The 12437-nt window shown below is 39.1% G+C and overlaps 1 protein-coding gene across 1 annotated transcript in view; it reads left to right on the forward strand.

Moving 5' to 3' along the window:
* The first annotated feature begins 6059 nt into the window (after nt 1-6059).
* kcnq3 (potassium voltage-gated channel, KQT-like subfamily, member 3) overlaps nt 6060-12437 on the forward strand; it is a 43000-nt gene continuing 36622 nt past the window's right edge. The window contains exons 1-2 of the mRNA XM_039694633.2: nt 6060-6167; nt 7113-7561. Coding sequence (XP_039550567.1) covers nt 7257-7561 — 305 coding nt within the window. The 5' untranslated portion in view covers nt 6060-6167; nt 7113-7256. The remainder of the gene's footprint in view (nt 6168-7112; nt 7562-12437) is intronic.

The raw sequence follows: 12437 nt of genomic DNA on the forward strand, positions 1-12437 counted from the left end.
CACTTCAACGAGCTGTATTTAGAGATTATTTTAATTCATTCCTTTCAGGCTAACCAGATTCTATAAAAATACAGTTGGGGCCAAATGTCTTAGCTCTTAACATTTCCTTTACAAATCATTTTATCAGCACAACCATTTAAGTGAAAAGTTTCATTGGAAATTTAACACGAACGTCTCTTGCCTTAAAGGTGCAGTAAGTGATGTCTGAGAAACACTTGATATTTGAAATCAAGCCAAACAAACACACCCCTCCCTTAATTGCTCTGCCCCCAAAATGCACAAAAATGTGTCTCTGCTTGATATACAGCCACCGATAAACATAATCGGTTTTAATGAGAAAGAAAAAACAAACAAAAAACTATACGAGTGTGGATTAGAACTCGGGACCTCTGTCATGCTTGGTAAAAGTTCTGCCACTGGACCATTAAAGTGCATGTATATCATTGTCGGATCTATGTATTTCTTCATGTGAAATTTCTCGCCACCAACACATTTTAGATCTCATTAAACGACAAATTAAACTCAATGTACTATTTAAATCGTTTGCTGGACACCGGTATGTTATTGTACATAGGTGTACATCTCATTTGTTTCATCACCACCCCACACTTAATTATGCTCCAAATGTACTACTTATTGTCCCTAATGCATCCAATTGGAATTTTAGGTTCCTGAAACTGTTGCGAATGAATAAAACATGATGATTTAACCCAGCAGCTGGACATAGACTGAATTATTCGCCCCTTGTCACCCTGACCAGGGATGGATTACTGACTGGGCCATTGCCCAGGGGCCCTTGACAACCAGAAGCCCGGGGGGCCCTGGGGTTCAAGGCCACGCAATCCCATTCAGAAAACCCATTAACAATGAAAACAAATGTTTATTAATTCTGTAATATATGGGTCCAATAGCCTACACAAGGCCTCTTAAACAAGACTCTTGGACTCTGAGGGCTCCCTGGAATGTGAAAATGAAGGCCAAATCCTCTTATAGAACTATTGTCACTATTTAAGTATTGGAAAAATAACTATTTATTATTATATTATAACTGCCCATTTTCCCTAAGCTGAAGTGAGACTGCATTTTTTAACGGCCTCATTTGTATAATGTTTTATTGCCTAATTATAAATGATCCAACAAAATGGGCCCAAAGAGAGCAATAGAGTATGTTTTTGCATAGTTATTAAATTTAAACTGTAAAAAGTAAAAGCGTACACCCTTCACTCTACAGTTGTTTGAACGACTGTCAAAGACGCACCTTCAAATAAAAAAGTAGATATTCAAATATATTGCTTGATATTTGATATCCGTTCAAATTTGATTTTTCTCTAAAGTGACAGCCCTAATGAGGGGTGGACCTCAGTTCTTCTAGATCCAGGGGCAAGAAAAGTTTTCTACATTTTAAAGTTAAATGCATTAATCTTTTAGAGTTATAAAAGAGCTCAAAACCATGTTCAGCAGGCAGCCTATGAATATAAATCATTAGAAAGGATTGTTTGAAAAAAAAAAAAAAAATCCGTCCCTGACCCTGACAAAGATGCTCTCTTTTCTTTCCCTCCTCCCGTTTCGTCAGCTCCCCCGGCTCTGCTGTTCCTCCAATCTCTGACAAGGAGAAGATGCCGTCTTCTCTGACTTTCCAAGAGCCTAACTTTAAAGTTAGTACATTTTTGATGATACTTCACTTTTATTGATCGGTTTGTCTTTTTCATCCCAGCGTCACTCTTCTCTCTCTCTCTCTCTCCATTTCTTTCTGTAGCTGTAGGATCCTGCATGCTCTCCCGAGGGATGTGTATGTCAGAGCGTTGTGTCACTGGCAGACTCTCTGAGCTGAACTATGGCCACTCTGTGAAGCTCTAAGGTTAACGGCATCTCAGCTGTTTGACATCCTGAGCACTTAAATTTATGGCTTATAAATCATACAAATTTACGGCTGTAATCTGGTTGTGCTCATAGAATGAGGATTTAAGAAAGCCTACATCTACTTCAACTGCTTCATCCCAAAAGAGAATTGGGCCTGGATTTGGATTGATATGCATGACTGGATAAGCAGAGTATAGAGAAAGCCAAAGATAAAGAGATTCATGATTGTGCTTTGATTTACAAGTATGTTCCCATGATGCACTGCAGCACTGGGGTCACCTTAGAATGTCCCACAAAGCTGTGCATTTAAAGGGTAAGTTCACCCAAAAATGGAAATTCTTTCAGTAATTGACCCTTCGCTACGCCACGCGCGAAAACCGCCACTGGCCAATCGTGTTTTAGCAACCGTAACTAGGCACGGGAGGTCTGGCAAGCTTTCGAGCGAGGGTAACATGCCGAACCATTGTGTGTATGGATTGTGCAAATCTGATACCCGGTATCCTTAAAGTTTGGACGGGTAAATGGATTTTTTTTCCTTCACGAAAATCTAAAAGCCGAGGGGAGAAATGATGGGCGTGATCAAGCAGTGGGAGACCCCATTCACAACTAAATGTCGACATGATTAACAAAAACACCTATTGCTTGGAAATATTGACGGTTCTTTGTTCATAATGCATATATTTTAACGTAAAATAAGACGTTTAAAGACAAGACGGAGGCTCGCTGACATACTTTAAAAAATATTTCAGTATTTCGTTAATCGACGGCCTACTACCCCTATAGGTAACTTGAACCCAATCCGATCGCGGCTCTCTCTGTGTTTGTGTTATTTCCACAAGATTTATGCATAAGCTGTTTGGGTTAGGTAAAAAAAATATTATTCATGATTTGTAATCACAACATTTTTTCTTTTGTCAAATCAACTTAGATAATTTATGTAGTTCAGATAACATAATATTTTGAGTTTCTGGTGATTAAATTAATCTCCTTCATTGTATCAACTCAATTTTTCCATTTCAATGAACTTAAAATTTTAAGTCAACCAGGTTACTTATTTTTTCAAGTTAAACCAACAATATTTTTTTTACAGATTATTTTCACATTTCACTTACCCTGCTGTGCACAAACATAGCTGTTCCTCAATTTGTGTGTTTCCCATTTGAACGGTCAGCGTATGAGGCGCTGCTGCTTGTGCTGGGCTTTAGCTTCAATTTTTAGGAAATTATTCTCTCATCGGTTGCATATTATGTCGTGGATATATACCTCGAATGGAATACTGCAGTCCCTTTAGTCTGTGCTCTCTCAGATATTTCACATGTTGGCCAAAAATGACAAATTATCTCATTTTGAATGTCTGACACCGGTGCATTCACACTGTAATAGATGTGCCAGCCACGAAAGCTTGACAGGCGTAGCAACAGTAACTAGGGAGGGCGGGGCTTAGCAAAGGGTCAATTACTCACCCTCATGTCGTTCCAAGCCCGTAAGACTTTCGTTCATCTTCGCAACACATTAAGATATTTTTAATTAAATCTGAGAGCTGGATCACTCCTCCATAGGCTTCTATTGTAAATGAAACTTGCCAGGCCAGAAAAGTTAGTAAAGACATTGTTAAAATAGTCCAAGTACAGCTCAGCTCAACCATAATTTTATCAAGCGATGGGAATACTTTTTGAGCGCAACCCCCCTCAACTCTTTATTTTCTTCTCTGTGGGCCTCTGAGTGAGTTAACGTGTGACAGCGCAGCGCTTCTGTGTTTAACAGCACTTTTCAGTATTTAAGTTAAAAATGTGAATATACACTGCTTTGGATGTATGTGTGTGTGTGTGTGTGTGTGTGTGTGAAAGAGAGAGTTCAGCAGCCATCTTGACTAGCCCTGTATAATGCATCTGAATTCAGCAGAGAGCGGTTAGATACTCCCACCGCATTAGAGTCTAAACAACACCTAACAACGAGGTTAAAAAAAGCATGCATGGAAAACAATCAACTTTAGATAAGACAGCATGCATACTGTAAAACCAGTGTTGAATATTCTCATCTGCTCTGATTTGTGAGATTTGAAACCTAAGAAACTTTATTCTCAGAAATAGTGTAAATCTCATGATAAATGAAATCCTGAGAAATGCTTCACTGTGGGATTGTCGGATTCGGTTTCAGAGAGTGCTTTGTTGCAGTGTTTCCCAACCTTTTTTGTCTTTTGTACCTCCACAACCCCAAACAGTATAAAGACTACAACACTAAACTAAAAAATGTGTTTCTGTATACATCATATTATTCAGAATATTAGTTGCCACTTTCATTGATATTTACAGTATAAATACAGTATTTACTGTACACAGACAGTATATTTACTTTAAATGAATAGTAAATATGATAAGCATATTTAGTATAAGTAAATGATAAACATGAGATAAAAAGAAACCTTGTTACGTTTAGTAAATTTTGTGGTGCTTTTATCCTGTCATTCTTTACATGCACAAATACAAGGCGTCTGCAGGTTCAGGTCTGTCAGTATTAGAATTGAGCAGAAATTAGAGAGGGGCTTCTGGGACATGAGATGTGGTGAAAGAAGGAATTTACACAGCAAAGCAAAGAGAGTATGCAACAAGGGAGGGGGAGATGTCACTGCAACAGTCTATGCTGAGTAGACTTATGTGCAGTTCTGGCACTGCGGGTTTGTACAGTATATAGCTCTTAGTTTTTATCATTTTTAAACTGAAAAGGCCTATACTGATGTTTCATTTTCTTCCATATAGACTAGCTTTCTGATTGGATGACAGCCACAGTCTGACATATACAATAGGGGATATTTACTCACGGTTTGGTTTTTATCACAGTTTTAGGTAGTAAAACTACAAGCAACTACAAGTACTAAAACTACAAGCAACAGCACCAAGTAAATACAATAGAGCAAAGACACAAATAAAATAAACAGCGCTTTTAAGGTTATTTAGGTATCTAACGGTAGTTTTCAGGTACAGAAACTGAATAAAGTAATCAATTGTAAAACAACATATCTTCAATGTATAAATTAAATAAAATAAAGTTATTATTTTTAAAGTTACAAAAGGTTTCCAGTCAAGAGCAGGAAGTGTTTGTTTTTTTTTCACACTTACATACAATTAGAGTGGATAAGGTTAAATGCGTATTTGGCGTGCTGTCCGGGGGGAGGGCTCCGAGTTCGGAGTTTGGCCCAAACCCAGAATACTCCCCCCTATGTAAGTGTTTAGGACTAGAAGTGTGGAGAAGGGGCGGTGGAGGGATGCTGCAATACTATCAATGGAGTGAGGTGAGATTGCTGAATCTATATATACACCTCTTATCATTGATTGCTGGGTGCACTCCACTCGTGTGAATTAACTGAATGTGTTCCTCCCAAGCTTTGTTCAACATGTTGTTTGATTAACATTAAAAACATAGACACCAGGAATATTAGGCTGCAGTTACTTTAAGACATAATGCACATTCTTTTACCGAGAACAGACCCCTAGTGCGTCAGGTACATAAAAATAATTACTATTCTTTGCTTTTTCTTCTTTTTTTTTTTTTTGCTATTTATAATAATTAAAGATACTCTATAATGGCAAAATGACAAATTAGGTCAAATTAAACATGGTATTAGATTTAAATGAAAGTACTGATATCTTTATCAAAATAAACTTTGGTAGTGAACTAGCAAAGTGTCCACTATTGTGCAGAATATCAGCAGATGCAGGTATTGTACGCCTACTGTTTCATGAGCAATGCACAATAACAGAAGAATGGTCTTAAAAATAAATGTTTCATAGGGTTTTCCAGTGATGTCTTAGAAGATCAATTTGCCCCCCCCCCAAAAAAAAAAAAAATCAATGATCAAATCTCAAAATAACCATTTTTTTTTAGAATGAAGATCATTTTAATAACTTTTTTCCCCCACCATAAATAACCTTTTGTGCAATGATGTTAAAGGTTCTTCAAGTAGCCTAACCATTGCTGTATAAACTAAAGTCTGATTATTTAACGTGCACTTTGTGACACTGATTATGTTAAGATTACCAATCCACACGAGAGGAAGGGGAATGCAATCTTTTGCTGTGTGATTCATGTGCAAGCATCTCGAGCAGCCTCTTCGTGGTTTTGGGTTGCGATGGCATCCACAATAATGCATTGACAGGGGGGGCGCAGAGATGCTATGTCAGTAGTGTGTCACGTGCCCACAAGCTCTCTGTCTCGCGCCACCGTCTGAGCCTCCTCCCTTATATCAACCAGCAACGGCAGCACACTGGATCAATTCGGATCAGCAATCATGCGGCCGCGCGGAGAATACGGTAAGGCAGCTGTGTATGTGTGTGTGTGTACAGCTGACAGCAGAACCGCCATTATATTTATGCTTTCAGACATCGTTGTGTGTTGCTCATCCCGCGGTCGGCTGAAGGCACGAGCTGAGGAGATGCAATTGTTGCGGGTGAACCAGATGCTCTTTGTCAGCGCTGTTGAGCCAGTCGGCATTTAGCTATTACCGCAGATTTTCCATTTAACCAGGCATTTGTGATAAGATGGGAGTCACAATGATGAATCAAAGGATTCCAGTTCCGATTCCTTTACGGTTCCATTATCTATTCTTTTAGTAGGCTATTCTCGCGGAAAATATAGCCTATTTGGGAAAAAAGGTGAAATCTTATTGCATGATGACTCTGGACAGTTTCAAATGATGACAATTCCTAAATATTTTTAAAGTATAGGACATACAGCTACTTTATAACAAATGTTCACTGACTAGGCTACTTCTTGTCGTCCGATTGCGTTAGGATGCTACATAAAATACTAAAAAACAAAAATGTTATTAATTAATTATTTTTTTTTTACTGAAGTAGCTACCATCTATTACATAGGCCTACCTCATATTGTGTATCACATGTTGTCATGCCAAAAGTAGCCATATCAATAGGCTACTACAGCAATAACAGCTCTTGTTTCGTCACCAGTTTCATATGACAGATGTTGCAATAGCCTACCGTGTTCAGAATGTGAATCAGATGATTTCAGCATCCGCTCCGATTAATAAAAGTATTTTATTCCTAAAATTAATCGGCTCGTAAGAGTCATTCCTTCGGGAATCGGATCACACTCGAGCTGTGTGTTTTTGATTCACTTAGAAGAACCGGGTTGGGAGTCAGAGTATACACTCGTACAGTCGTGGTACAGTCGAGAACTGTTCAGTCAAGTGTTCGTGTGTGCGTTTGAGAGATTTGAATGTTTTTTTCAATCCACAGCTCATCCTCGCGCCTCCCTCCCTGAACGAGGTCCTTAAATGACCCACGGCAACTAAGGAGCTCGCGCTTTCCCTGTCCGGATCATGGCATGCGCCCCATCCCGGACTTCCACACGCGCGGCGCCGAGGCTCGAGAGCAGTGAACATGGGGATCAGGTCCAGAAATGCCACTAACGCCGCCGAGGATTCACGCGAGCGGAAGAGCGCGCTGGCCGGAGACCTGGAGCAGTGCGCGGGGCAGGAACGGGACGGCGCGCTGCTTCTCGTCGGTTCGGTCCGGGAATCGGACTTCAAACGGGGCTCACAGAACATCGGTCTGCTCGCCAAGACGCCCCTGGGCTACACGCGTCCTGTGAAGAGGAATAATATCAGGACGCGACGGATCCAAACCCTCATCTACGACGCGCTCGAGAGACCACGAGGATGGGCGCTGCTTTACCACGCGTTTGTGTAAGTGGACCCGATTCATTTCACACCCAGAAGCGCCCACACACAGAGGGATCAGCCCAGTTAATTATACATTACAACAATTCAGTTTAATCCAATTTATTTGTACAGCCCTTTTTCATTGTTCCAGCAGCAGCCCCCTTAAAGGCAAAGACAACCTAATAAGATTCATAATAACTGATAAATTACCCAAATAAAGAGATGAAATTGAATGCAAATACATAAAAATCCAATTTATGCCTTTACTGAATCTTGGCTGGAATTGATGTACACAAAGATGTAACCAAATACTCAATATCAGGGGAGCAAACTTAAAAGTAAACCTCTTACTGGTTCAACACTAATCTGAATATTGAGGTTCTCCGTAATGTTTATGATGGTGTCCTCTGGTTTCAACTGAATAATAACTGTTTACGTTTGTCTTTTGATTATCATTGAATCGTTATTTTCCTGTTTATCTCTGCAAAGCTGCTTTAAAACAATGTGTATGCTGTAGAAATAAAGGTGGCTGTGTAGAGAGCGACAGCTTGCCTTTTAATAAGCAGGACAGCTGTGTTTCGATCACACTCTTAGTTTTGTAGTGAGCACTTTGTAGTGTATAATGTGCGCCCATTTGTGCTGGAGCTGTCCATGGTGCTGAGGCACAGCACAACCTCCAACTGCTACCGCCAGATTTGAGTGACCAGAAATCAAATCACTTATAGCTTTCTAGCTGCTGTTTGTTGTAGTATAACAGCTCCATACGCTCACCGTAGAGCCAGAGATACTGCCTGTTATCATCGTGGCGCTGAGATAAGGACACTGTGTGCTGCTGTGACACCGAAGTAAAGAGCTTGACAAAGTGCACAGGTCTGTGGAGCTGTCCGTGGTCCTGATACATGTATCGGTTGAGCGATTATACAGAAGTAACAGCATAGACAATGCATAAGTGATCCTTATCTTAGAAAAGCAAGAATGTTAATGTTGGTTAAGTGGAAATTGTTTTTTTGTAAGGCATTAGAGTGCAGATGAACAACTTCCTTTGAATCCCCAAGCTTGACACTAAACCTCTGTTGCCTACTCACACACAAACACACATTATTCATGGCCCATTTTCTATCCAGTGCTCTTAATGCCAGGATATGGATCGGTATCTGCATCTCATGAACACATATTTTCTCCAGTGTGTCTGTGGTTTCTCAGACTGAATCAGGGCTTTTAACCAGGCCCTCATGTGAGGTATTCCACACCATGTTAATGTGGATAATTGATTAAGAAATGCTTTATTTGCTGAAAAGTGTTGTGTGGTGAGTGTGGTGTGTGTGTCTGAATGTGTTTATTTTGTAACAATTTGTTGTTAATAATTCAACTTGCCCCCACGCTGCCTGACCAGTGTATCTAGAGGAAGGGATTCAATTAAGTTGTATTGGGTGGGGCCGTCCTATTATTCTGTTGGTCAACTTATGCTTTTTCTAATCCCGTTCTCTGCAGAGCATTGTAAAAACGAAAGTAGTCTAAAATAGGGTTTACTCTTTTAAAGATTTAATAATAATTATACTGTAAACGTACACACCAACACACGTATATAGGCCTACAGTACATACAGTATATAATTGCATAGTATTTATTTAGTATAGTATTTCTACAGCATATATTTATAGTATATAGTTATAATTCATTTTTATATATTAATTGATGTTTTGAGTCATTAAACATTTGATTCTCAGGCTGCACCTCTAGAGACGTAATTAGCTTTATTGCAGGATGGGTGAGCCCACTATTGGTAACTTCCTGCAGTTAATTGCCTTAGTTGTTCCCATAGCAATGGGGTGCTTACGGACGATAGGCTGATGTGAGAAAAAAGGTTACACTTTATTTTAAGCTGTCGGTAGTTGCGTTTCCATTACAGATTTGCGCAAAAGTTTTGCGATATTTTCTAAATGTCGATAAAAAATTATTGCCAAATGGCGACGTTTCCATTAACCAATGTTATGCGACTAAAACGTAATTTTTACGTACAGCATATCCCAGCCACCACACTAACTAATGATTTTTAATGGAAGAAGTTATTAAAGGAGAACTCCGGCGCAAAATGAACCTTTGGTCTAATAAAACATCGGTACCTAGTCAACCGTTCTCTGAGATTTGTTTTCATAATAATTGAATGTAAAGAGTTTTTTCTCAAAAAACTGTTTAGCGTATAATGCTAGTATATGGGGGCATTTAATAAGTATAAATCGGTCTTATTAATCGGTCTGTACACTTACAAAGTTCTCAATGCTTCATTTTGTATGTAGGGACCCTCATTATGTTACTGTGTTAGTGTGGGGCTATTTTGAGCCATGTTAGTGGTAACTAGCGATTTCTTTTTACTTATTATATGCCCCCATTTACTAGCGTTATACACTAAACAGTTTTTAGAGATAAAAATCTTCACATTCGATTATCATGAAAACAAATCTCAGAGAACGGTTGACTAGGTACCGATGTTTTATTAGACCAAATGTTGATTTTGCATCAGAGTTCTCCTTTAAAGTGCTTGTTATCCAAGCATTAATGGCAAGGAAATCCCCTTATACTGGGGAGCAGCCACATAAGAGAAGTTTTTCTCTCCAATCTGTTTCAAGATCTTGATAAATTGTGGCATTTATTTGTTGTTTATAATCCAGTATGCCTGTAATACTTTGGATCCATCTGGATCCAACTCCTCCCCCTGGATTTCATGTTCTCCAGCTCCAATTTGAAGGGTAATGGAAACAAGGCTATTGTTACAGTGCAATTATATATTTTAGTACTGGGTCATATTAATTAACAACATGTACTTACTATAGGGTAAGAGTATGATTAGGGCTTGGTTGAGGTTTAGTTGCTTGTAATTATATTTTATTGTTATTACTATGTAAGTACATGTAACAGAAGTACCAAGGACACTGTAAAGAAAAAAGTGTTACCAAGAAACTTATATCAGGCCAACACACTCTTTACTTCTCTGTCTCATATTGGGGGACGTTTACTCGACACCTTTTTATTCGTTTTGGCCGTACACAACAACAGAATTTTGGGGGTCTGAAAATGCAAAGGTTTGAAAACAGGTTTCACAGTGGAAGTTATAGGCCTACGTCACAAAAAAACTGAAGACCGGAAATACGTCTTTTAGTAGGGATACGGCTCTTTCAGTTAGCTTTTAGTTTTTACAATTGTGGAGTCTGACAGATACCGCTAGACCAAATCTCTCCGCAACCTGCCTGAAGTCACATATGATGCTGTGGTTCGGATGGTAAATGAAAACTCTCAAGTGGGAAAGTATGAAAGCTGAGGTATGGCTGTCTACGTCCTGATGCAGAGCAACCGTACAGCTGCGGGTAGCTCTAGCCGTTCGCCAGTAAGGTAAACATTTCTATGCTAACAGCGAGTTAAACCAATCAGCAGACGTTGCTGCTACGCTATAGGGCCCATTTAATGCTCAGCAGCGCCCCCTTTGATGTAGGCTCAATGCAATTTTAACTACCCAGGAATTCTTGCGAAATGCCAATCAGAAAACAGATGGGATTTTGGTCACGGCTGTAACACATGAATATTTAATTATAATTAAGATAATTTAGAGAATTAAGAGAATATTTAAGTATCATTATGGTTTTTATGACATTGGCGTACATTTTACCAGTTACTTACAGTTTATACAAATATCATCAACCAATGGTTGATATCTCTTACATCTGAGCTAGTAAAAATAATACGATCGCGCTATGATTCATTACATAAATAGAATCGAATGTCATGGCTTTACTGAGTCATATAAACGTAGTATGAATATTGAGACCTATGCAGTTTTCATAAACTCATTTTCATTTTGTGTTAAAATTGAGAGTTATGTACAACTGCATTATCATTTACATAACCATGACATCTGTTCAAATGCCCAGGTGGCATACAATTATATAACTGTAAAAGCAGGTTGTGTAGTTCACATGGACATAAGGATTTAAAATAAATCCTGTTTTCAATACTAAAGACTGTAATTTTTTTGAATGATATTTGTGATATTTTTCCAATAAAGGGACTGATGAGATGACCTTTAAGTTTATTCAGCTCTGTATGGAGAGGGATAAGGCCTTCACAGGCATGAGGAATGCATCTGAGTGCAAAAATATGATATCTCTGCATGGAAAGACTTCTTGCAAAAACGAAAGTAAAAACAATAACAACAATCGGCAGCATATCGACCCGCTGTCCAACAACAACCAGACCTTCTTTCTGTTTCCGGCGTGACGATCGAGTCTGTCCCAATGCGCCCTCACAGACTCGCGTTAAGGGCCCTATTAGGTCTGCACTACATGACTTCACCGAAGTGTGGACTCTGAGGAAGTCCACAAGACCGGAGTGTGCCATTTGGGACAGGGCCTTCGTTTCTCCAGGTTTCATTTCAAAAACCTTCGTTTCTCAAACTCGTAGCTCGTGGTCAGTCTACCTCAGATGGTTTAGACATTAGGGCTGATAATCTAAATCCTTATCGAGAAATACTGTTGACCGGAAGTTCTGTATCCCTACTCCGCATTCCGGAAGCAGGAAGTGTGACATAGGCCTATTGAAAACAATAGCGTTATTGTCTCTGTGTAAACTACATGTGGTAAGTGTCTAGTGTATAAGTGCGTAGTGTTTCTTTACAAAGTGACATCGCCAACTACTAGCCTGGCATGTATAATACAGCGTTTTTAGTAGTTTCCGCTGATCCGTGTGAACAGGGATCATTTTGACAACGTTATTGTCTGTTCGCAAAAAAAAAAAAAAAAAAACGTTTTTAGTATATCATTATTGTGTAAATGTACCCTAGTTTGAAAAGTTGTTTCTGACAAGAAAAAAACTGGATTTAAACATACATAGGAAATAAACGATTGGGTGA

Source organism: Pimephales promelas, chromosome 5 (assembly GCF_988280905.1).
Source record: "Pimephales promelas chromosome 5, fPimPro1.hap1.1, whole genome shotgun sequence".
Taxonomy (NCBI): Eukaryota; Metazoa; Chordata; class Actinopteri; order Cypriniformes; family Leuciscidae; genus Pimephales; species Pimephales promelas.